Genomic DNA, 26,412 nt, shown 5'->3' with positions numbered 1-26,412 from the left:
GCTTTTTCACTATTGAAAGTGGCTGCTATTAAAAGAAAGAACTTTAAAACCTTAAAGTAGAGCCTTTCCACTCAGTCTAATTTACATAATCGAACCCGTGTGGAGGGTGAAGCCACGAGCACTTTAAGAAAAGAGCCGCACTGGCCAGTGGCTCAGGGCTAGAGCCTCGGTCCTCACACTGGAGGGTTTCGGGTTCAATTCCTGGTCAAGGACACAGGCCTGGGCTGCAGGCTCCATCCCCGGCCCAGATCAGGGTGTGTGCAGGAGGCAACCAATCAACATGTCTGTCTGTCTGTCTCTCTCTCCCTCCCTCCCTCCCTCCTCCCCTCACTCCCTTCCACTCTCTAAAAATCAATGGAAAAAATATCCTCGGGTGAGGGTTAACAAAAAAGAAAAGAAAAACAGTCACCTGTTTTGTGAGAAGCTCCATACACAACGCGCCGCCACCCAACACGTACCTTAAAAGAAAAGAGGAGTCACACACCATTCTCCAGGTTCCCGTTCCTTCCTAGGTGTGACGTGCGTCACTGAGAAAGCACGCAACATGTGAAGACTAGGAGACAGGCGGGAGCAAACACAGCTGCCGGGTGCCAGGACGGTGGGTGATGCACACTCCCAGCGCCAGCCCGCGGCAGCCCCACTTAGAGTCAGAGCGGGTCTGGGTAACAGGACCCCACAGACGCCTCAGCTACCAGAAAGCAGGACTCAGGCCTCCGTACCCAGGGGCGGGGCGGGAGGCGATGGAGACCCCCTCCTAGGAGGCATCGTGGGCAATTTCTCCGCCGCCACGCTGGACAGCGAGGCTTTCCCCCGAGCACACGTCACGCTCCACCGTATCTGTGACCCTGAGCACCTGCGGTCACGGTCTAACCGTCTCCACCCATCGTGCTCTGAGGGTCGAATGGTGCTGCTCTGTGCCCCCTGCTCCCCCCCTGGCTCTGAGCTGCTCTCTGAGCAGATGACCCTGGGGCTGCCCAGGCTCCACAGGAAAGACCTTCAGATCAAGACCCTTCACCGGCCCCCGCCTTTCGCCAAGATCAAGTGCAGATCGAGATTCTTCTGCCTTTTGACGCTTCCTCAAACAAAAGACCGTCATTCCTCCTTTAATGTTACTTTAAACTCAAAAATACGTGAACTGTCAAGGGAATGATCTCAGACAAGAAAAACTGTAGGAATCTTGGAAACCAGTAGGTAAGACCCTGAGCAGGTCTGTGTGAGGACTCAGTCCACGCGACTGCTTCGTCCTCCGGGCCGGCCTTTCCGTCCCCGCGGCTCCTTCTCCTGCGCCTCTGCCCAGCGCCAGGCCGTCCTCCCCGGTAAGCTTGGCCGAGACCATCCGGCCTGGGCTTGTGATTCCAGCCAACCAAAAGCATCCGAGGTTGAATAAACCAAATGACTTTACAAAGTGAGGAACCTGACAATATTCATTTGAAGAACGGGACAATAGCCCCATTGTGGAAAACAGAATCAGTAAAGAGAAACTATGTCAAAGATCTTAAAACTGAAAATGGCATCACAGTCAGTCTTTGTTCAAACAGCTCCATCATGGCTGCTGTGCACTGGGCAGCGAGGCCCATGGAGTCGGTGGTTGTGTCTGCCGAGACCTGAGGGACAGCTGGGTTCCTAACTGTGTGTCTGTCTCCACAACCAGGTGGTAAACTGTTTACGATCCTAAGTTCTTAACATTCTTGGCATTTCTCACAACAAAAATGTGAAAAATCTATGCCGGTCAAGTTCGTATCAACTTTCAAAACGACCCGATAAAAATATTTTTGTACATTTATCCTAAACGTACAGAATTTTTCCAAATCTTTTCCTTAATCGTTTATAGCTGCCCTTATTTTTTAATCTCAATGGAACGAGATCAACCATAGATGTGATCGAAGTAAGGACTGCGTACTTTTAGACTTAAATCATCAATGGATCCTCTCACAGGTGGAACTGGTCGGCCAGTTCAGAATTCTCCAAGCAGTTCAGCCGCTCCTACTCAGAGGTTCTGCAGGCACCTCACCCCTAACCCCGCACACACTCACCCCCTCCCAGCCTGGATGAAGGCGCCTAACAACTACCACCTGCTCTTCAGCCGTAACCACCCCCAGAAGGCATCCGATGGCCGCCCCACAGGCCCGAGAGGCCTGCCCTCCTTCCTGCGGCCACAGGCACGTGGGACTCACTCTCTAATCTCACTTTCTCTGGACACTCCATCACAATTCATATTTTAAAAACATCTGGTTTTTAATGGTGAAATGGTTTCAAACAGGGGCCATTAAAAGCTCTACCCGTGCACCACGCAGTGGTTGGTACCAGTGGTTCCCAAACTGTGGTCCCCAGACGAGCAGCAGGAGCTGCGCCTGAGCCGGCTGAGAAATGCCGCTTCTCAGGCCCCCGGCCCCGCGCCTCCAGAAGCCCCGGGCGAGCTGGTGTCCGGCCGCGGAAGCTCCAGTGCCCACGTCACAGAAAGGCCAGACACTTACCCTCCGGAGAGAACCGGCAACACCACGCGGACAAACGGAGGGTCAAACGGGAAGTTATCCTGAAAGCAAATGAGCCAGTTAACGGATTTGCAGACCCTCCATCCACATTGCTTAGAAGGTTTCAGTCCAGAGACACCGGTTACCTGATGGCGAGTGAGGGTCCTGACATTGGAAATAGCACCAACAGAGAACGGAATAAAAGCCAAACAATCCACACAAGGCTGAGATCACTCCCAACAGAGCCGTGTGCGGGAAGGGTGTGACTGTGAGCCGCGCCTCCCACAGAACCGGATAAAGGAACAGTCCAGTAAGAGGATCGGTCGTTTGGATCAAGCCTCTGACTGGGAACTCGAGAGGGTGGACAAAATGTAAATCACTGCGTACTCAGGCCACGAAGACAAAGGGCCCCAGAGAGCAGGGCTTCTTTCCACCGCACAGAGGAGGCCGGAGGGGAAGACGCTGCAGGCCCGACTGACATCCCTGGGCCGGGAGGGGAAGCCGGGGCTCAGGGTTCCCAGGAGGCCTTCCCTGGCCCCGCACGGAGCTAGGACCCGCGGAGCTGGGACCCACAAGGACAAACTGCCGAGCTCCCTGCTGACAAGGAGGGGCCTCCGCTCTGGTCATCTCAGCCCGAAACGCCTGCAGGGCCTGGGCTGCTGGAGGCCGCGCTGGAGAAGAGCAGCACCAGGGCTCCAGCCAGCTCCCCAGCCTGTCGAACGTAAGGTGGTCGCTGCAGGTAAGTTACCCGAGGCCCAGAGGCGACAAGATTAGAGAGCGAGAAGCAAACAACAGACGCCAGGACTCAGTATTTATCAGACACAGATTTTAAAGTAACGATGCTGCATATTTGCAAGCAAAGCAAAGACAAACCCTGGCAGAGAACTGCAATAGAAAGACAAACTACACAGAAACACTGAACCTTAGAAATGCAGCAACTTAAACTAATCACTTCACGGGTGAGTTCAGCCACAGTGAAGATTTATGGAAGAAAAAGTCAGTTACTGGGAAATAGACTTAAAAATATCCACCATGAAGCCAAGAGAGATAAGAAGGCAGAAAACGGGACACAGGGTCATGGACCATCTGCAGAGCGCCCCAGGAGAGAGGAGGGGGGACAGAGCGGCGTCTGAAGAGATAACGTCTGAAAACTTTACAAAACGAGAAAGGGCTCCGCAAGATGTGAGCACTCCCCGTCCTTGGAGAGGGCACCCCCGGAGCTGGGAGGAAGGAGCTTCCGACTGGAACCCTAAGCGTGACAACGCTCCCCAAATGCAGTCCAAGTGCAGATGTTTCCTCCCGAGGCCCCGGAAGGGACAGCAAAGGCCGGTCCTCGGGGAGGAGACGGGAACCTGGAGAACGAGGCCACGAGAAGCCAACGTGCACGCAGACCTCAGTGAGCACCACGGCTGCGAGCACGACCTGCAGCTCTCGGTCAGACCACGCAGACACAGCCACGCTCGGGGCCGGACACGGAAAGGGGACCCGAACCGACAACTGCCTGTTCGCCTCCGACGAGCTAAGGACACGCATGGTCACTGCCAGGCGGCGAAGGAGCGAACGGGAGCGGGAACGGGAATAAACGTAAAAAAACAAGAACAGGAAACAGAGCCCGAGCGAGAAGCACAGACAGAAAGCACCTCCGAGAAGGGGGATCCGAGCCCAGAGACCAGAACATGACACGCTGACCAGCTGCTCCAATTAGACCAGGCCAGCCCTGGCAGAACCAGAGTCGGTGAGGAGACACCCAGCCGAGCCCGGAGACAGCGACACGCGCTCCCCCAGGGGCTGCAGCTGAAGCGAAACAGCACTGACCCCTAAGAGCAAGGTCAGGGAGGCCAAGAGAAAACCTCCACGCTGTGCAGCTCCTGTGACCAAACAGAAGGGGACAGGCAACCACCAACACCTCTTGGAGAACCGACCGGAGGGAAGGGAGCTACTCCCCAAGCATTCGTCTCACCCAGCGGTTCCCAAACAGAAACACAGTGTCACTGAGAGAACGCAGCCCAATTCCAGGCACTCCCTCCGTCCCCCACCTCCGCCGGCCTTACGTAGGTCCGGGAGGAGCTATAAACTACGGAAACTCGGTCCCCACGGAGGGAAGAGAAGGGCACCGTTCTCACGCGCACCGAGCATCTCAGGTGTTCACACGAACACACCTGGAAGACAGCTGCTGCGTGAACGTTTCCTCTCAACGTGAAAAACAGGCAGGCATCCCTCCTTAAAAACACGTGCTATTTTTTTTAAACAAAAGATTTAAAACCACCACTGTCATCTCTAAGACTATTTCACTCCGAGGACCAATTTCCACCCCCTGGAGGGTGAGAATGCCTCCACGAGGTTGCATGGCCGACACGTCGCTGGTCTTACCTATTTCGAGCTCCATAGGAATGACCTGTGCGGGGGGGGGGGGGGGGGGGGGGGGGGGCCTTTTGCTCCACATTCTGTAAGAGCCACCATCTGTGGGACGTCGCTCTGCTCGCTCACGGAAACCTTCCCGTGGGGGCCCCGTGCCCAGGGCCGCCCTCAACAGGCCCCCGCGCACCGAGCACGCGTCTGGGCAGGGCACACGCCCGGGATCCCCGAACGCAGGCACCGCTCCCAGACATCCCAACTGTTTTCCAGAGCAATTGTACAAACACGCATTCCCACGAGCAGCGCACGGAGTGCGGCCACGATGTTCTTACCTTAAAAGAGAAGTTAAGCAAAATATATTCTATGCCTTCTTTTTCTTTTAAGATCTGAAGATCGCTGTGCAAAGGACTATCAGGATCGACCCTAAGAATTAAAAAAACACACAAAAAAGTCAGATTCTGTACTCACCAGCAGCCCGAGGGCACGTCTAAGCAGACGAGGGCGACAGCTGTTCTGTGGAAAAACACACCCTACAACCCCAACTCCTGGGGAGTAAAGTTCAAAAAGAGGCCTCAGCCCGGCCGGTGTGCTCGGTGGCTGAGCGTCGACCGATGAACCAGGAGGTCAGAGTTGCATTCCGGGTCGGGGCACAGGCCCAGGTTGCGGGCTCAGCTCCCGCTGGGGGGCGTGCAGGAGGCAGCCAATCGATGATTCTCTCATCACGGATGTTTCTCTCTCTCTCTCTGTCCCTCTCCCTTCCTCTCTGAAATCAATAAACATATATTTAAAGAAAAAAAAGAGAGAGAGAGCGAGTGAGCACGGGATTCTAGCCCTGGTGGTGGTGTTCAGTGTAGAGCGTCGGCCGAACACTGAAGGTCCCGGTTCCATTCCCAGCCACAGGCACGCAGCTGGTTGCAGGTTTGATCCCTGGTCGAGGCTCAGAGGGGAGGCACCAATCCACGTGTTTCTCTCATGTGAATGTCTCCCTCTCTCCCTCTCTCTCTCTCTCTTCCCCTCTCCCTCCCTCCCTCCTTTCCACTCTCTCGAAAAATTAGTGGAAACAATATCTCAGGTGAGGATTAAAACAACAAAAAACGTACCACAATATTCTCAATCTATTCTCCTTTGGTGACTCAGGGTTAGCAGTCGTTCCCGAGGAGATGGCCATGTCATGTACATAATTTCCTCAAGGACTCAAAACAAATGCAATCTCCTTTCCTAAAACTGCACCATCAGACACGGGGTCATGGAGGTCCATCACCATGGACGAGACCAGAAAAAATGAAACCACCGACAAAATCTAAACCTGTGTGATGACGGCCTATATATTCAGGTCTTACACAAACCCTTCCTTCAAAGACAAGCTGCTACCACAGCCAACCTCGCCGGTCAGTCAATCCACTTGTGTCCACCCACCTCCAGGAGACACTATCCCACAGCCGCCCCCTCCCCTCCTCCTTCCTTCCTCACCTTACTTGTCACTAAGCCCAAGAAGCAGCTCATCTTAACACCCTAGAACGACTGCAGGAACAGGTCTAAAGCCCAAGTAGAAGCCGTTCTAATGGTTTCAAATGGAGGAGGGAAATCTCCATGCGGCAGCTGCCCTTAAGCCAATACCGGAGGCCGGCAGGAAAAGTCACTTACTTCTGAAGCTTCACATGCCAGTCGTACAAACTGTCATTTATGAGTTCCACTGAGTAAAACCCTGCAAAGACACAGTGTGTTAGTTACTCCTCATTTGATCGTGTAACCATTACTCTAGTGTAAGTAGACCCTGAACAGCCCCCCAAAGCTAGAAATGGTGCCACTGAAAGAGGAACAAAGCTACATGGTAACTTCTGCCACCAGAGCTGAGCACCTCACGCCCTTCCCAGATCGTGAGAGGCGCTAACGAAGAGGCTTCTCTAACGAGCTGAGAAACTATGCACCATCAACTGTGAGTGGGAGAAGAAACCCTGTAAAATCCCACGCACACGCAAACGTTTCTATAAAAATGGGGGACCCCCCCCCATGTATAGTTTCATCTCCTTTCGTCAACTTTCTGAGCATCTTTCCAACTTGGTATATAGAAACCTACTGTCAATGTTCATACTGTTTCCGCAGTCACTTATTTTATGGACGCAGCATAATCTAACCGATGCCACCCTTTATCTGATTAGCTTTTATTTTTTGCTACTACGAACAGTGCTGTGGGAACAAGTTACTTAACATTTAAAGAGAAGCCATTATTCAGATATTTAACTGTATGCTAATAGGTTTCTACAGATGAACTTCTAGCCACGCTGCTCAGAACGGTGTGCAATGTAAAGCTCATGGATCAGCCCTGGCCGGTACCTCAGCTGCTGAAGGCAGCCCGATGTGCTAAGGCTGTGGGTTCGAGCCCCAGTCAGGGCACATGAACGCATCAGTAAGTGTCATAACAAGTTGATGTTTGCTTCTCTCTCTCAATAAATAACCCTTATGAATTGTTTACTTCTGGAATTTTCCATGTAATATTTTCGGACCCCCATTGACTGTGGGTAACTGAAACCCTGGATAAGGGTGGGGGGTCCTGTACTCTCGCCCCATCTCACCCACATCTTTTGATAACTTGGTCACATTTACGTTTCACACCCCTCACAGGAAGTCAGTACATAGTTCTGGTTCTGTCCAGTTACGAGAAGCAAACTTGACTCTCGGACCCTGAACCGGCGCGGACAAGCCGGAGGCGTGTGCTCACCTGCCTTGTAGCTCTGCGAGCGGTAGATGTCCCTGAGCTCCTTCATGAGCCTGTCTGAGGCCTGCACCGACCCGGACACCGCGCCCTGGAACACAGAGACGCTGACCAGGACCTTCCAGTCCGACAACTGAAGACCCTGGTGTCTGAGCCGAAACGAACGTTTCCAACGGCAGTTAAAAGGGATCCCCACTGAACGCGTTAAGCAGCCAAGAAAGTTAATTAAATTAAATCCAAGATCATGAAGCTTCAACAGGACATAAACCTGGGGACAAGCCTGGCTCACTCACTGTTCCTTCTCATCTGCAAGGAAGTCCCCCTGCATCTGTCTATTCCAAATCCCACCCATTTTCCATTTCATGTCTTTTAAGAATTTATTTTGTAAAGTAGTTTTTATTCACAGAAAAATTAAAAGAGAGACACAGACTTTTCCCACAAGCACAGTCTCCCTCATCACCAGCTGCCCTCACCCCAGGGTACATGTCCTGCGACTGATGAGCCTACAGTAAGGGATTACCCACAGCCCACGCCACCTCCCTCCGCCCACGTGACCTCCCACCGCCCACGCGACCTCCCTCCGCCCACGTGACCTCCCACCGCCCGCGCGACCTCCCTCCGCCCACAGCCCACGCGACCTCCCACCGCCCACACCACCTCCTACCGCCCACAACCCACGCGACCTCCCACAGCCCACGCGACCTCCCACAGCCCACGCGACCTCCCACAGCCCACACGACATCCCTCAGCCCACGTGACCTCGCAACCTCCCACAGCCCACGTGACCTCCAGGCCATCGGGTGGCATGCTCTATGCCTTAAACACATGTATGATGACACGCATCCCTCGTTAGGGCATAGAATGGCTTAATCTCATTGCTCTAAAAAAGATTTGCCGATTGAACTGACATCGTAGGTAAGGCTGAAGGAGGGAGAGCGATCCACCCGTTTACACCAGCTGGCATCTCCTCGCATGTTAATCCACCTCATCATGTCCGAGACACTGCCCCAGACAGCACAGGGGCCCTCAGGTTCATGGGGCTAAGAAGTAGCTCGAATTCAAGGCAGTAGGGAGGAGGCGTTCAAACAGAAACCTGACTCTCACTTGATGTTTTCCTGCTCTGCCTGGGCCTTTTATGGACAGGACTCTCATTTCTTCCTCAGAGCAATCACCCAGAAGGTCCACAGCGCCCACATGAACTGTAGAGTCGAGGAAACGGAAGCCATGAGGTGTGCCTGCCACCAGAGTGTTCATGTCACACCATCAGAGACGTGACAGCAAAGAGAACATTATGTTTGGTCCAGCCAGGGCAGCACTTCCTGGAGGACTGAGCTGCTCCGTTAGGAGACGGGATTAAAACACAGAGCCCGTAAGAAGAGGGCAGAGGGGAAAGGCAGATGACAGGGTGAGAGTGGCTATCAACAGCTGAGAAACGTCAATCAACCAATAACAACACTACGGGAACTAAACCCGTGCCTGAGCCACAAGGCGGCTGGAGAGGGCAGCTGGGGCGGCGCCTAAATGAACGCTATCACCTACAACGACGTTACTTAGCCGCGTAAGCCCAGGTTCTAGGGTTTTACACATACATTTAGATGGTCTTGCCTTTGAGTCTTCCTGATTTTCTCTAATATCGCCAGGTTTTCCTTTTCGATTCCTTCATCTTCTGACTTCTTCCCGCTGATAGGCTCCTCCTCCTTCATCTCGTAGTGGTCCAGGTCTTCAATGTCCTACAGACGTTAGAAACATATGAGTGTGTTCAAGCGTATGCCAAAGTGTCACTATTCCTGACTCGAGAGGGAGCAGAAGAGAGAGAATCCATGTATTCTACGGGAAGGGGCATACAAGCCTTCACATTCCATTAAAAGGTTCCCTGTCCATAGCTTGTATTTTGTTATAAAACTAGAATCTGAGTAAAGCATATTTAATAGCTATTATCAAATAAGCCATCTTTTCAACCTCCTATGAAGGGAGAGATATGAAGAGCTTAGCATCCAGGCCTCAAGAATCCTGTGTTCGTACTTAGTTCTGGTAGCTCGACTATCTCCATTCTCCAAGCAGACTCGTTCACTGTGACCTACACCGGGTGAGTGACCACGCCCATCCTTGGCCCGACCGAGTCCCTTCTCATGCAGTCCTGTCCGTGCACAGGCCTCACGGAGCCCTTCCTGGGCTGGCCCTGCCCCTGAGCTCCTCCGAACACCAGTCGTCAGCTCCCACAAGTGCCCTGAGCTGAGTCTCCTCCACCTTCAGCCTCGGCCACAGTCCCATCCACACGTCTTCTCCACTTGAGTGCTAACAGCACAGAACAAACTCACCATCAGCACCTTGTTAAGCAACAACCCAGCCCACTACTCTCCATGTGAAGCCTTCCTATCAACAATCGCACCAAACAGAAACAGTCTGACTCAGAGTCAAGGCTTTTGGCCACCTGCCCTTTCTAGCCAATCACCTGGCTTTTTCCTGACTCCATGCATCAGTCCGTCTTTCTCCCCCAAAGGACAGCATCCAGCGCCCCCACACACGCCCAGGCCCAGGGCCGTTGGGGCCTTTAAACACCTTCTCTCAATCGCCTGGATACCTTCTCCTCCTCCCTAACCTGACCCTCCACGGCCGGTTCCCCCCTTTCCAGGTTCCCTAGATGTGCTGTCCCTTCTTGACGTCACCTTGTGAGGGAAGAGGAAGGCACACAAGCTCTTTGAGGACAATGTCTGCCTCACCGCACAGGACCCAGGGGGTTACTGTTCCACCCAAGTTAACTTGCATGAAACACTAAGGACAAACTATCAAAAAAGTCTCATTCTAATTAGACAAGGTTAAGAATGATCTTCTCTCAGACTCACAAAACAAAACAAACCCACAACTAGGTCTTTAGTCTCAGACACTCTAAGCAGTCTATTTTAAATTTAAAGTTTTCCAAACCAAGAATATAAGGTAATAATTCAATTAATTCTAAGATGCAACACCAAAACAGGTTTTAAAACCAAGACCACGAAACCAAAGACCTTTTTATCCAATCAGTGTAGACACGCAGAGCTTCACTCTGGAGTTTGACTTTAAACGCAAAGCTTCAGAGCCTGGACACGGCTGACATCGCATCGGTGACAGGCAACTATACCAGCCTCCGCTCAATGCCTTGGGAATCTGCTCTACAAAATTCCCAGATGATTTTTCAACATGAGGTAGTTTTATTATCTCTAATGAGTAGTCCCTGAAATTGCTCTCTAATTCTTTATTCAAACACAGAACTTCTGAAACTTAGCAGTTCTCAAAAATAACCAATTATAGCCCCGCCAGTGTGGCTCAGCGATTGAGCTTCAACCTATGAACCAGGAGGTCGGGGTTCGATTACCAGCCAGGGTACTGGTCCGGGTTGTGGGCTCGATCTCCGTGCAGGAGGCAGTTGACCAATGTTTCTCTCTCATCTATGTTTCTATCTCTCTATTCCTCTCCCTTCCTCTCTCTCTAAAAATCAATAAAAACATTTAAAACAACTACAGGTTAAGTAGTGATTACTATTCAATGTAAACATAATTTTAGTGCTAAATGTTAAGAGTCCTTATTTTCCAGAAAATCAGATCTGAGACATAAGAGGAGCAATTTATTCAAAAGCATACATTAGAGGTAAAGCCAGATTTTATATTCAACTAAAGCCGTCAATTACATTCAATTCCAAGAACAATGTGCTTTTCATTGTTCCACACTAACACTGGTCCATTAAGAGGCTAGAGAAATTGCTGAAACATCCCCCAGTGGAGACACCCACCTCCGCCATCTCCTCCTCGTCCTCCTCTTCTGACGTCACTTCCTCCGTGGTCCCATTCTGCAAGGAAAGAGGAACATGCAGGCCACGCGGCCACACACACTGGGCATCCGGGAGGCGGCGGGCCCGGCGGCCACTCTCCTGCACGGACCCCACAGGGAACTCATTACAGTGAAGCATCTACTGACCCAGCTCTGATGACAAACACTTGTCAGCTTTTTAAAAGAAACATTTTTAAACAATTCAAGGTTAACAGGTGCATTAGGAATAACACAGGCAATTAATCAAATATAAAGCAACTCTAAAGAAGTTAGAGACATTGTTATTTAAAATTAAAAAACGTTTTACACTTAAATAAATGGCTTCCTTCATTTAAATAATTATCCTAAACCACGAATTAGCTTAAATTCCTCCTACAAGCTGTCAGCAGCAAGCACTCCCCTCGACCCTCAGTATCTCTCTAAAACATGAATGAGGAAAGAGGAAGGACAAACTATACATGAATGAGCAGCACAGACTAGATGGATACTTGAGAAAAGTCTTCAAAAAGAACAAGACCGAAATAAACTATTTTCAACCATAAGTTTAAAGAGACAACTGAGGTGCTAGGGAGGGCGAGGACTAGAGTGTCAGAGACGCCTGCACAGAAACTACGGGTAAAGCCCAGAAACAGAACGAACGCCGTGAGTGGGAATCATCATCTTAGATGCACAGGTCCCCTTTGGAGAGACCCCGTGAGTCCCAGTCCCAGCACTCACCCTCCCTCGCCCCCTCCCACAATCCACTGGCCTCTGACTTGAACCACTAACGTGGTGGACAAGACGCGGGGCCAGTTCCCAATGTAATCCTCTAAGAGGCCTGGCAGCTCCCACTTTTGTGCTCTTGGAAGACAACACTAAGGATTCTATGGCCTTCCTGAAGAGGAGCCCGAGGAGAGCAGGGCCCCGTGGAGAGCAGGGCCCGGGGGGAAACGGCGAGGCAGCGGGCGTAAGGGAGAAGCCTTGCGGACACCCCCTGGGCAGTGTGTCCACAGGGCCACAGCCCAGCCCGGTCTGACCACACAGCCAGGCCAGCAGCAGCTCTGTGCAGCCAACCCACCCACCGCGAGGCATGGAGTCAGTTGTTTTAGGCCATCAAGTCCGGGGTAACTGGTTCAGCAGCAGTAAATACCCAAAACAACACTTAACATGGTGGCTGACCTCATAACATTGCTAAACACTGAAAGATAAGAAAATGTCCTAGAATTTGAAATGAAAAGACAGAGAGAGAGAATAGAGACATAGCATCCACAATACAAAGACTCAAGCAAAGAGGTCTACAATCCCACGAGCAGGCATTTCCAAACGAACAAAGAAAGACAATGGAAGAAGAGGAACCACAGGGAAAAACACACACATTCACCCACGGAGAAGACGCCAGAGTCCGACTTGAAAGGCCCGTCCGTGCCGAGCGCAGGAACAGTGAGAAGATCTAACTACGCCCGCGGCTGATGCCTCGGAAGAGACAGGCCTCGAGCTCCCGCGGAGACGGGTGAGGCTCAGAGGGCGTCCGGCTCCCAGCGCCGCTGGCTGCGCAGCCCAACACCCAAGGACAGTTATTTCCCACCCGAATTCCACATTCGGCCGAACCGCCAGTCAAGCCTGAGGGCCGACTAAGCCGTTCACTGATTGGGCATTTCCTGCACACCCCAGGCACCCGTGTCACCTTCAGAGCCCCCAAAACACAGGCACCACCTCTACCCCCCATTTCGGATGGGAAGTTGCTGCACACAGTGATGGGTAATGAGCAGCAGAACCGAGAGTGAAGCCGATGTGCGGCCACCCCCTGCGAAGGGAGAGCTCGGAAGTGTGCCAGCCTTCCGTCCTCCCCGGGGCTGTGCCTGAGGGTGCACTTGGGTAAAATGTGAACGGTGAGCCCAGAAAGGTGCCAGGTCAGCGAACAACAGACCACGTGGGCAGAGCAGACAGAGCAGTTCAAGGTGGCAGCTGTACTGCCAGCTCAGAGAGCCGCCGCGAGACGGGGCAGAACCACAGGCTCCAGGGCGAGGGGCTCTCACAGACTCGGGAGAGAACACGAGAATTCTCGGCACAGGAGAGACATTCCCACATCCTAATGGCTCCTAGGACACTGCGTGGAGGAGACGCCATCTGGGGGCGCCTGCCAGACGGCCTTGCAGGCGAAGGACGCAAGAGCAGGTATGGAACCGGGACACTAGCCACGAAGGTGAGCGCGGGCGGGCGGTTCTGTCTGTCACAGGGAATGCCAGCAGCTCCAAAAGGGAGAGGTGTGGTGCCTCCAGCAAAGCAGACAAACATCCAACAGCAGAAACGACCTCCCAATGAGCCGCACAGTCAGTGAGGGAAGCGTCCTGCTCCTTCCCCTGAGGCCATGAGGCCGTGACTCCGGCTCCGATGGGATGGGAGGAGCTTACGTACCTGGCCCGTGGGCAGCGGCTGATCCAGCAGCTCCACATCCAGGTGCTTGGGAAGGTCGTGCAATCGGCAGAGCTCGCAGATCAACCACTTCAGCTGCTGACGAAGCTGCAAAACAGTCAGTGAAGAGGCGTGGGTTAGAGGCCCTGGAGGCACAGCAACACTACACCTGGAACCCCCCCAGCAGGAGCGGAAGAAGTTAGCGACCGCCACTTGCAGCCCCGAGAGAATGACGCGGAGGGCCCGCGGGGCGGGCAGCCCTACAGTGGGTGCAGCAGCACGCGGCAAGCGGAGAGGAAGGGCTGCCGGCACTGTCCGCTTCCAGCTGCTCACTTCTTGTCCGGAAACCCGTCACTTCAGACGAGCACATTCATCGTGATTTAGGCCACAAAACAAAGGCGGTGGCTGCACAGGGTCACAGCTGTGCCTTCCCCGGTCACAGTCATTTACAAGCAGAGGCACGTGTGGTCACGACAGTCCTGGGCACTGGTGACAGGGACATGGTGTCGAACCACCTTGGCTTGAGCCTCCCGTTTGTGAAATGAAAACCAAACCTCTCACTGGTGACGGTGAAGTGGAATCTTCTGCGGAAACTCTCAGCATTTGAGCGTCTAAAACTACAAAAATACGCCTCAGTTCTCCATTTACACCCACACTGTTGGTGAGCACATTCCCTGCAGGCAGGTGAGCACTGTGCACACACCTTCCATGTCCACACGTTTAGCAGCGACAGTTTCAGGGTCGATGCCCCGCAGATATGACCAGGACGAGCCGGGCAACCCCCTTCCCTCGGTCAGGAGACTCTCCTGGGTGTGTCTGACCCAGAAGAGAGAGGAGAAAAGGAAGCAGGTTTCTGAAGGACGAAGGAAGCAGGCGCAGGACCAGATAGGGTTAAACAAAGCAAAGAACAAGCCTTTCCCACATGGACCAGGAGCAAGAGAGAGAAACGCTGAGCTGGACATCGGGATTAAAAGCCCTCAGGCGTGGAAGGCAGACCCCGTGGATGTGCATCACCCAGTCCATCTGTGCGTGCTCGTGACCGTGACGACGGGGTGGGGTCTGAGAGCCACGGAGTTAAGGGGGGGCTGGCAGCCCGTGGTGGAGTCTTACCCAGCAAGAAAAACGGGGGTACATGTTGCAGGAATTTCAACTTTATGCTCCCCCAAAGCGTCTCAGGGATGGGGAAAGCTAAGGCCTTGGGGATAAACTTAGGAAGTTTTAGACGGTAGATGGACAGGCCTGAGACTTCCTCGAGAGCTGGGGCTGGGGGGGGAGGGAGAGGGCGGGAACACTGGGCTCACACAGACTCTAAGCCGGTTCCCAGGCCCCGTCAGGCAGCAGTGATGAGCTTCATCGGTTCATCTCCCCCCCACCCCTGCACAACCAGACAGAATCCCTGGGCAGCCTGCCGGGCGGTGGACCGCCGGGAGGCAGGTGCGCCTCGATTTAGATGTGTCGTTGGACAAGGAGGTGCACCAAGTGCGGGTCCCTGGGTCTACAGACACACAGCGCGGACGGGCTGGAAGCTCTGGAAGTCGTTTTAGCTCAGATGCAGGTGCCTGGAGGCACGGCTTAAGGAGTAAGAGGCTGCCCAGCGAAGGCACAACACGAGGGGGAAGAGGCGGACCGGGGAGACGCGGCAGAGAAACAAGGGACTAGCCCGGAGGCAGGGCCCTGGCGGAAGTCCTCACCGACGCCCAGTTCCCCGCGGACAGACCTGCCTGTGTTCTGCACTCATCACTTACTACGGAGCCTCACACAGAAACCAGTCAATAAAAACCACACACTTTCCTGTGTCCTACGACTAACAGCTTCCTGTGTCCACCCAGGGAAAGTGCATAAGCCAGCGGAGAGCCGCACTTCTCACCCAACAGCGGCCAGGCCAGGCTACAGACAGTACCGTGCGCCTGGCTTCTTCACGCAGAACGGCTCGGAAAGTTGTCTGTGCCCCTGCGAGAAGACGGGCTGCAGGCTTTGTAACTACAACGTAACATTCTAGCACAAAACCGCACGCAGGCGTGTTCATCTAACCAGGTCTTCCTTGTGGCCACTAAGTAATCAATGCTGAATGGAGGCGCGTTTCAGTAAGGGAACCACCGACGTCTCATGCTGCAGTCGGGTCAAGTGCAGAACGGGAAAAGGAGCCCTGATTCAGCGACTAAAGGGAAGAATGTTAACGCCACGAGAAGCAGACCCCACTGTCATGCACGAGGTGAACGGAAGGTGCGGAAAGACAGCTCACTCTGTCGATAGACTGGGCTCTGCGGTGACCAGAATACATTCTTCTTTATAAAAGCAGACCCCGTTTTATACCCTGTGTCACTTCATTATATGAGCATTTCTGATGGGATCTCTTAGACACGGAACATAACCCCATCATTTCTGTCACAACACACACACCCTCAGGTCTAGAAAAGGTGGCCGCAGGAGCTGACCCTGCCCGTCCTGCGGCCCCTGCCCGTCCTGCGGCCCCTGCCCCTGCCCGTCCTGTGGCCCCTGCGGCAGGTGCGGACGCGGCCTCCTGCTTTAGCCTTTTACCTCCACCCTCAGGCCCCTCCAGACCAGCCTTCACTTCCAAAATCCTTTTCAAACTGACGTTCTTATGTTCTTAATTTTAGGTATAATCATGTTTAAAGCAAAAGTAACCTCTTTTGACAATAATCTAAGACTCTAACTTCCCCAAAATGGTCATTTCTCCCAATACTATTAATAGGATAATCGATCCTTTCCTATTTGAGCGCTTTAACTCAGTTTCACTTACTCTAAATTCTCAATGACCTGAATCTTTCTAAATTCCCACTGCCTTTATCCATCCAGCCCAGTGTCAGTGCACAGTATTTTATGTAAAACCGAGTTGAACAAGTCTCATTTCATTACTTTTCCTTCAACTTCATTATTATTTTTACTCTTCAAAACAGACTTTAGATTCATTTTGTCAAGTTCCAAAAATAAGCCTGTTTGATTTTTTTATTTTTACTGGAATTGTATTCAATTTATAAATTAACATGAAGCTATGGAGATAATTAACATGTTTATAAAATGAAGTCTGCCCATCTGGGAACACACTACCTTTCATTCCACTCAGCAAATTATTAGAGTTTTCTTGATACACCTAAGTTTATTCCTAGGTAGTTCATTTTTTTAATAATTTAATTGTAATCGCCAACAAAATGCTTTTCTAAGTGACTAAAGCTGATATTTGGGGGAACCACTGATTTTCATGTAACAGCACTTTAACCAGTCACCTCAAAACTGTCTTCTCAGTTGGTTCCTTTGGATTTTTTCCAGGTAAATAATCATGTCACCTGTGAAGAGTGACTGATATTTTCTATAAGGACTTTATAACATCATGGGAAAATACAGTAATAATATTAACTTTAAAAAATGATATAAAACTATGTAGAATATGACCTCAACTACTTAAACATATGTATGAGTATATGTACTTTACTACAAGGGAGAAAAACTGAAAGGAAAAACACACCATGTCAACAATGGTTATTTATAGCAGGCAGAGAAACTACGGGAGATTTTTATGTTCCCCTTCTTTTACTAGTTCTCTCACAAATGTTACTCATCAGTTTTATAAAAAGGAAAATAGGTTTTAATTTCTTTGTGAAATGGAAAGTTGCATTTCTCTCTATATAAAACACTTTTCATTTGTATCCCTCTGGAATTTCTGCAGTTATAGACTCTTGACGGGAAAAGCAGTTCCCTAATGGTCACGAAGAAAAAGAGAGAGGAGCGGGACTGATTTTCTTACCGAACTGTTGTTCTTAGAATCTTCTAGACGTTCCAGAACTGACGTCAGGTTTGGGTCATCAGAGTCCACGAACCATATTGGTGAGGAAGCTGGGTACGACTCCTGTAACAGAGACCTAGTTACACACCAGAACAGACCAACCTGGGCATGCAGCTCAGCCAGACCACTCAGTGGTCAGGTGACCACAGACTTCAGTGAAGCACACCCGGGGAAGCCGTCAGGGCACAAGCCGGTTCCGGGCTCAGGCCCCAGTGGGGGGGGGGGGGGGGGGGGGGGGGTGAGCGCGCAGGAGGCAGCCAATCAATGATTCTCTCATCATTGTTTTTAATTCTCTCTCCCTTTTCCTTCCTCTCTGAAATCAATTAAATATATATATATGGGGAGGAAAAGCAATATATTAAAATCCATGTGTGGAAAAATTAATTTCTTTTAATGGATTTTTTAATTAATATTTTTATTCTTCTGGAGACCAGTTATGGGACCGTTACTGTCACACTTTGCTGTCCAATCAGTGTGGCGTGGAGAAGGAAATAAACTCACAGAACCATACAGAACCTTCATAAAATTCCAAATGCTTTGACAACATAAAAAGAAAGTTACAAGAAGATAAGAAGGAATTGCTCCCTGCTCATGATTTTGCAGGTAAGCAGCTGAGCATCTCCATGACCGGAACCCACAGACGCAGTGACACCAAAGGAAGTGAAAACGCCCGTGATGGGGGACGCGTCAGTGCTCCGAGCAGCGTCAGTGCTCCGAGCAGCACATGTGGCCGAGTCAGAGCCTTCTAGAGCATTCCACGCGGCACGGAGGCTGGAAGGCCAACCCGGACGCTCAGGACCCACGGGCTCCCCGGCTCAGCCTCCCGTCCTCCAGGACTCCGAGGGGACGGCGCGGACCCCGCGCCCACAGCCTGGGGAGGGGCTGCGTCACTCTGGCTCAGGCGGTGCCTTACCTTCGCGGTGGGGATCCCACTCACCTCCCCAGCCCTCGACCTGCTGACCCTTGTCTCACACCGTCCTTCCCCAGGTCGAAGGAAGCTTAACAAGAGGCCACGTTGCTAAGGGCCACGCATTCACCACACGGACACCCAGGTCTCCTCTTTGTGGACCTGTTCCTTCCGAGGAGGGGCATGGGGGGCGGGGGGGGGGACTAGGAATCCGACTCGACGTTACAAACTGGTCCGATGCATGAACACAGGTCTCCTTGGCCTGAAGGACACTCAGCTGCCGTCATGCCCAGCATTTCTCCGCGCTTCCTTTAGAAAGGTGGCCGGCCAGGAGGGCAGGCCCGAAACAAGGCCGTGGGCTCTTGGTCAGGTTTCGTTCGTTTGTCCTCCTGTGACCTGCCTGGGCTACTTCCTATCGGTGTCAGACTAGAAACACATAAAACTGACAGCCCCGATTTACTTCCCGTGAAAAATTACTGTAAAGCATTTTCAAAATGAAGTGCTCGTCAGCCGCCGAGGACACCACCACTTCCGTATTTGAGAGAACAGTCATCACACAGAGCTTTCCTATGTGCGCTCATGGGGGCAAAAACAGTGATCTAAGCCACAGAAAAGCAAGACGCGCTCTGCTCACGGTCCCAGCTACTGAGAATAAGCCTTTCTCTCTCCCATGAACCCGAAGCTCTAACATTTTAAAACTTAGTATCTTGCTCCTGGGGGAAGGGAGGCTTTGGGCAATGAGGAACAGAAGTTTAATTAAGGGAAAGGGTTGCACCACAAGTAGCCGGGCGAACAGCCACTCATGCAGAAGAGAGTGATGACTTATCAACAAATAACGAGGGTTTTTTGTTTACTGGCTAGTTTACGTCCGGGGGGAGGGTCTCTCTAAACCCGTGGTTCTCAACCTTCCTCACGCCGCGACCCTTTAATACAGTTCCTCATGGCGTGGTGACCCCCAATTTCATGGTGACACATTGAACATAATGAAAGCACAGTGATTCATCACAAAAACAGTATGTAATTATAGATGTTTTCCGATGGTCTTAGGCGACCCCTGTGAAAGGGTCGCGACCCACAGGTTGAGAACCGCTGCCCTAACCCAATCCCTGCCAGCAGTTCCCAGACACAAGCACTCAGTCCACAGGGAGAATGAGCTCCCACAGGGCTGCCCAGGTGAGTCAAACGCTGCTGGGCCTCCGGGTGTGATCGTAACCGGAGGTTGGCACCGACTGGCAATGGGATGTAGGTTTGCACGACCGACCGCCTTGCATACCTCGACGTCCTACTTTATTAGGAAAGACTCCCCGAGGTTGAAACAGCCCTCTTTGCCCGTCATATTTAAGATCAGGGCACGTTTACAAAACAGAAAACATTTCAGCTCAATTCCCTTTGCCTAGAGAACAACACGTCTGGTCTTTCACTTCGTAAAGGCATCTTTCATACGAACTTGAGGTCAAGTCACAGGTTTCCTCTCCAGCCCCACGCGGCCCCTCACATGTGCGCGTGCCCATGACAGACTCGTGGCGGTTAACATACAGGACAGGCAAGTCTTCTGTTCAAACTGCACAGCCAGACTGACCATGTAGGCAACAGACCAAGGTGTCCCCGAAAGCATGTGTGCACTGACCACTGTCAATGCCCTTAATTTTCGCTCTTTTTCTCGTTTAACTGATTTGAAATTAATGGGTGGAGCCGGGCTAAGCTTGAAGAAAGAAGATTTATCCTAAAGTGCCACCAGACCGTCTTGATGGGGACACATGAGAGGGGGACACGGGACAAAGCCGGCCACAGCCTGCGGGCCGAGGGCACACACATATGGTGCGGAAGCTTCTTCACGTCTGCGATCCCACAGCTTCGCGGCGGCAGCAGGGCCGGGCCAGAACGGTCCTCGATCTGGCAAACAGGCACTGACCAAACTAATGACTCATTTCTGCCGGGTCTCCTAACTGTTGGAAATGACCTGTACGTCAATAACCACTGACTTATCATCATTCAGGGTGGGTGTGCGTTTTTTGGGAAACCCTGTATTTACTGAACGTTTGCCGAGTGGAAGATGAAAAGGGTAATTATAGGACATTCCCCCTGCCATCGTAAAAAAAAAAAAAAAAAAAAAAGACTAAGAAAGGCAAAGGGAAGCACCGCTGCCTAACACCGTTCTCTGTGCAGAGCCGCCCCCCCCGGCCCCCCATTCCGGGATCCGGCGCGGGGAGAAGTCGGAGGGAAGTGAGAAACTGTAGGTGCCAGAGGACCTCCGACCCCCAGGAAGCAGAACTCGCTGGTCCTTCAGTGTCTGACTCCAGGAGCTGAGGCCCAGCCCAGGACGGGAGGAGGGGCCTCCCCTGAGGAGGAGGGGCCAGGAGCGGGCGGGCTGAGCAGAGACCTGATGACCATGTGAGCGGCTCTGCCGAACTGGACTGGGAATCACCATGAACAGAAACAGAAAGAGAAGCGAGAGGCCCTAGGGGCTGAGGGGGAAGGGAATGAGCAGCTTCAGGAGGAGATTACAGCCCGAGCCCGTGTGGCTCAGTGGCTAGAGCGCTGGCCCTCCCCGGGACTAAAGGTCCCGGGTTCGATTCCGGTCGGGGGCACGTACCTCGGTTGCAGCCTTAACCCCTGGCCTTGGTCGGGTGTGTCCAGGAGGCAACCCATCGATGTGTCTCTCACAGGGTCTCTCTCTCTCTCTCCCCCCCTCCCTCCCACTCTCTCTAAAAATCAATGGAGAAAAAAGTATCCTTGGGTGAGGATTAAAAAAAAAGAAAAAGCAATAAAAACATACTGTTTTAAAAAGAAATTTTAAATTTTCCTAATGACCCAGGTGACATGGAAGCTGAAAGTTCTCACAGCAGAGCCCCTCGATGTGCCCACCCTGCTCCCACAAGACACGTCCGCTCTGTCTTCGAACCAAGGTGCTGCCAGGATGAAACGGGACCTGAGAGAGGTGGTCCCCGTGAGAGAGGTGGTCCCCCGGAGAGAGAGGTGGGCCCCGTGAGAGAGGTGGTCCCCCGGAGAGAGAGGTGGTCCCCGTGAGAGAGGTGGTCCCCGTGAGAGAGGTGGCCCCCAGGAGAGAGAGGTGGCCCCCCATGAGAGAGGTGGCCCCCAGGAGAGAGAGGGGGCCCCCAGGAGAGGTGGCCCCCCGGAGAGAGAGGTGGTCCCCCGGAGAGAGAGGTGGCCCCCCATGAGAGAGGTGGCCCCCCGGAGAGAGAGGGGGCCCCCATGACGGCAGCTACCCCAGCCACGCGGGCCCTGCTGAGGAGGGGGGCCGTAGGAGCACTGACGAGCTCCAGGAGGCCCGGCCCCGGAGACTCAAACCCATCCTAGAAAGAGAGCCCTCGGGGCACCAGCCAGGGCAGCTGGCAGGACATCCCCTGGGCAAACTGAGGACCGAGATGAGGGAATAAAGAGAGGTCAGGCCCACGAAGAGACCTTGGGCACGCGGTGCTCCGGCCGCTGAGGGCTCCTCCCCCAGAACATGTCCAGGCCACACGGGATTCCCATGGTGGCTCCTACGCCATCATTGTTGTTCCAAAGCCAGATAACAGACAACAAAGACGACAGTAACTTAAAAAAAAGGCAAGCGCCCCAACTATTACAACAGAAAACATACCCAAGGCGCAGGTCGCAAGGACTAGGACACACGTCGGCATGAGCTGACTCTGCCCCATTTCCGAGCCCTTGGGGGCGGTCAGACTGGAAAGGCCGATGGGGTGGGGGTGGGGGGGTGAATGGCGCACACGCCACACGGGACAGACGGCGTGCAGAAGCCTGAAGGAGAGGGTGCGGCACCCTGGGAGGGTTCTTCAGAAACTGGCGTGTGCGTGCGTGTGAGAAACAACCCGTGAGGCGCCGTCCACGCACACGTCACAGGAGCTGCACACGCTGCTTCTTGGTCAACATGAAGACAGGCCCAGCATCGCGACTCGAACGGCGTCTCCCTGTGGTGCCGCTGCCCTAGTCCCCACCAAGCCCTCCTCCCGGTGTGTCATCCACTTCTTCTTTTCGAATATATTTTTATTGATCTCAGAGAGGAAGGGAGAGAGAGAGAGACATCCATGTTGAGGGAATCACTGATCGGCCGCCTCCTGCACGCCCCCCACTGGGGAGGGAGCCCGCCACCCGGGCCTGTGCCCCGACCGGGAATCAAGCCGCGACCTCCTGGTTCTTAAGTCGACGCTCAGCCAGGGAGCCGCGCCAGCCGGCCGGGCTCCCATTCCCTTCGTGCTCCACTTCCTAACCCAGGCCATCAGTCGCCGTCCTTGCGCGTGTGGTCTATGGGCACTGAGGCCCGGAGGTGAGACAATGCCTCGGGTGGCAGCCTGACTGACAATCAGTCACTGGGAATCCCTGTGCCCCGGGCGCTCAGTGCCAGCCCAGCACCACACACTCCTCTCCTAAAGCCCCTGCTGTCGCCAGCCGGCCGGCACGGCTCAGGGGCTGAGCATCAACCTGTGAACCAGGAGGTCAGGGTCCGATTCCCGGTCGGGGCACGTGCCAGGGTTGCGGGCTCCATCCCCAGGGGGGGCGTGCAGGAGGCAGCCGGTCCATGATTCTCTCTCATCATGGATGTTTCTCTCTCTCACTCTCTCTCTCTGAAATCAATAAAAACACATTTAACAATAAATAAATAAGCACACACACACACACACACACCCCCGTGGAGACCCACTCCCGCTCCTGGATGGCGAACGCCTTTCCCAAGTTCCCTGGGCAACTCGGTGGCTCCCCACGGCCTACCCGTCCGGCTCCTGTCCTTCAAACCAGCCCTGCCTTTCCCTGGGCATCACCCCACACTCTCCCGAGACGGTCACCCTGAGGCCAGCGCTCCTACTTCCTGTTCCCGCTGCTGGAAAAGCGCTCTCCTTCTTGCTGGGCTTCTCGGCCACACTTTCCTCAAGCTTTGGTGGGTGGTTTTGTGTGTGTTTTCTTTAAAATCAATGTTTTTATCGATTTCAGAGAGGAAGGGAGAGGGACCGAGAGAGAGACATCAACGATGAGAATCACGCCCTCATATATGGAATCTAAGTAACAAGATAAACGGGAGGAAGGAGTGGATCCAGAGCCATGGAAGCGGGGACAGAGTCCAGGGTCTCGGAGGGAAGCAGGGGGGGGAGGGAGGGAGGGAGGTGACCAACCGAAGACCCTCCGTGCATGTATATATGCACGGCCCACGGACACACACAGTGGGAGGTGAGCCGGGGGCGGGTGGCCTGGAGGGGGTCGATGGGGAAAAAGGGGACATGGAGGCCCTGACTGGGTAGCTCCGTTGGTTAGAGTGTCCTTCCCGTTTATCAAGGTCGTGGGTTCGACCCCTAGTCAGGTCACAAACAAGAATCAACCAACGGCCCAGCCACAGTGGCTCAGAGGTTGAGCGTCAACCTATGAACCAAGAGGCCGATGACTGAAGGGTCGCGGGTTCTTCGATTCCGGTCAGGGCACAGGCCCGGGTTGCGGGCTCGATCCCCAGAAGGGGGCGTGCAGGAGGCAGCTGGTCCATGGTTCTCTCTCATCATTGATGTATCTATCTCTCTCTTCCTCTCTGAAATCAATAAAAATATATATATTTTTAAAAAAGAATCAACCAATGAATGTATAAATAAGTGGAACAACAAATCAATGTCTCTCTCTCTCCCCCCTTTCCTCTCTCTCTCTCTCTATAAAAATCAATCAAGCCCTAGCTGGTGTGGCTCAGTGGGTAGAGCGTCAACTTGAGGCCTGAAGGGTCCGGGGTTTGATTCCCGGTCAAGGGCACATGCCTGGGTTGTGGGCTCCATCCCCAGAGTGGGGCGTGCAGGAGGCAGCCGGTCCATGATTCTCTCTCATCATGGATGTTTCTCTCTCTCTCCCTCTCCCTTTTTCTCTGAAATCAATAAAAGTATATTTAAAAATAAGTAAATAAATAAATAAATAAAATAATTCTTAAAAATAAAGGGGGGGGGGGCCCACATGTAATACTTTCAATAAAGATTTTAAGAAGCCCTGGCCGGGTAGCTCAGTTGGTTAGAGCATCATCCCAACACCCCAAGGTTGCAGGTTCAATTCCCGGTCAGGACACATACAAGAATCAATCAATGAATGCATAAATAAGCGAATAACACATTATGGCACTCTCTCACTCCCTTCTCCCCCATCCTCTCTCTCTAAAATCAATCAATAAATAAAAAATTTTTAAAAAAAGATTTTAAAAAATGACGAGAATCACAGGTCGGCTGCCCGCTGCACGGAGGCCCCTCCTGGGGATCGAGCCAGCCACTGGGGCACGTGGTGCGCTGACCTGCAGCCAACCACTGAGCCACACCGGCCGGGCTGGTTTTCGGGTTTTTGTTTGTGTGTTTATTTTTTCAGATAAATTTTTCTCTGCGGGGTGGGGAGGGGGGGAAACCGGGCTCATCTGCGTGAAAGCCCAACCACCACCACCAGGCTCCCCTCGGGGGCGTCCCCACTCCCCCCCCCCCCCCCAAAAAAAAACCAGAGTGAGTGCTGCCTGGGGCTTTTTCCTCCCGATGATATCACGGCCCTGAGTCACACCTTTTGCTGTGGAAACCTCTTCTTTCCCCGCCAACCCCCCTCCCGACACCCCCCCCCAAAAAAACAATAATAACAACACGGCGCTCGGCCCGATTCTGCAGAACCGAACCGGGAACCGCACGCTGGATGCTCAATAAACCCTCCCTCCCCCCCTCGCAGCGCTCCCCGGACTGGTTTTTCCGGAAACACACACCTGCCCCCCCAACCCCCCACCCTCACCCCGCAACCCGGGAACCCCATTTTCAGGGGAACCTGGTCGCTCCCCGGCCTCGGCCCCCGGCTCCAGGGAGGGACCCCGAGCTGGGTGGGTGCTCGGAGGAGGAGGAGGAGGAGGAGGAGGAGGAGGAAGAGGAGGAGGAGGAAGAGGAGGTCGCCCCCCCCCCGGCCGGTTCCCCCAGCCCCGGGCTCTCAGGGGCGCCCCGCGTCCCCCAAAGTGCGCGCGAGGGTCCCCCGGCCTGTGGCCGGAAGTGGCCGGTCCGCGCTCGGGCACCTGCGCGCCGCCCTTCCCTCCCCCCGCCCCGTCCCTCCCCCGGCGCCTCGGGCTCTCGGGTCGGCTCCTCCCGAAACGCGGACGTGCCGAGGCGGCCGGGGCTGCGCGGCCTGAGCCCGGAGGCGGCCCCGGCCTCCCGCCCGCCCGTCCCCTCCGCCCGCCCGCGGCGACCCGGCGGCCCCTCAGCGCCCGGACCCCCGTCGCCTCCCCCAGCCCCGCGGCGACGCGGCGGCGAACCGGCAGCGGCCCAGCCCGGGGCGCCCAGACCGCGCCGCCTCCACCCCCGGCCTCGCGGGGCGGCGGTGGCCGGGCCCCGGGCGGGCGTCTTTGTCCGCCGCCCCCGGCCTGCCCCCGGCCCCGGCCCGGCCCGGCCCGCACCGTGATGTTGCAGTGCAGCGTGAGCGCCGAGGCCGCGCTGCCCGGCGGCCGCACCAGGAACTGGCAGTGCAGCTCGTCCAGCTTCCAGCTGACGATGCGGAACCGCTCGTGGTTCTTGTCGAAGATGGACGCCAGGAACTTGAGCTCAGCCTTCAGCCCCGACACCGACATCCTCCCTCATCTCCGGCGGGGAGCCCGGCCCGCGCCGCCGTCACGGCCGGAAGACGCTGAGGGCGGCCGGCCCGGCAGCGGCCTTTGTAACCGACGCGGCCGGCAGGAGGCGGCAGCCCGCGGCTGAGGAGGGCGACGCGACACCGCCCCGCCGCCGGCAGAGGCCGCCCGCCCCGCCCTCGCCCCGCCCCCCGCCGCCCGCCCGGCTCCGCCCACACCTCAGGCCCCGCCCACGCCACCAGCAGAGGCCACTCGTCGCGCGCCCCCACCGTCGCTCCGCCCCCCGCCGCAAGCCCGGCTCCGCCCACGCCACCAGCAGAGGCCTTTCGCCCCGCCCCTCTCCCCGCCTCTGACGCAAGCTAGGCTCCGCCCACGTCTCGAGCCCCGCCTACGCCACCAGCAGAGGCT

General features: G+C 54.1%; 1 protein-coding gene across 3 annotated transcripts in view; it reads right to left on the bottom strand.

Moving 5' to 3' along the window:
• The window catches only part of UBE2Q2 (ubiquitin conjugating enzyme E2 Q2), a 33,022-nt gene extending 6,849 nt beyond the window's left edge, over positions 1-26,173 (bottom strand). Inside the window, exons 1-10 of one of the 3 annotated variants that reach the window (XM_036355508.1) lie at positions 25,834-26,171; positions 17,498-17,599; positions 13,738-13,842; positions 11,306-11,362; positions 9,129-9,269; positions 7,546-7,630; positions 6,471-6,531; positions 5,159-5,249; positions 2,475-2,533; positions 410-458 (exon numbers count right to left, since the gene is read on the bottom strand). In XM_036355508.1, coding sequence (XP_036211401.1) covers positions 410-458; positions 2,475-2,533; positions 5,159-5,249; positions 6,471-6,531; positions 7,546-7,630; positions 9,129-9,269; positions 11,306-11,362; positions 13,738-13,842; positions 17,498-17,599; positions 25,834-26,004 — 921 coding nt within the window. In that variant the 5' untranslated portion in view covers positions 26,005-26,171. Of the gene's footprint in view, positions 1-409; positions 459-2,474; positions 2,534-5,158; positions 5,250-6,470; positions 6,532-7,545; positions 7,631-9,128; positions 9,270-11,305; positions 11,363-13,737; positions 13,843-17,497; positions 17,600-25,833 lie in introns of all 3 variants that reach the window. The other 2 variants (XR_004975129.1, XM_036355509.1) reach the window with 2 other exon arrangements.
• Between the last annotated feature and the right edge of the window lie 239 nt (positions 26,174-26,412).

Source organism: Myotis myotis, unplaced genomic scaffold (genome assembly GCF_014108235.1).
Source record: "Myotis myotis isolate mMyoMyo1 unplaced genomic scaffold, mMyoMyo1.p scaffold_m19_p_22, whole genome shotgun sequence".
Lineage (NCBI taxonomy): Eukaryota > Metazoa > Chordata > Mammalia > Chiroptera > Vespertilionidae > Myotis > Myotis myotis.
The sequence above is the reverse complement of the archived record's forward strand: the minus strand, read 5'-3'. Positions and strand labels throughout refer to the sequence as shown.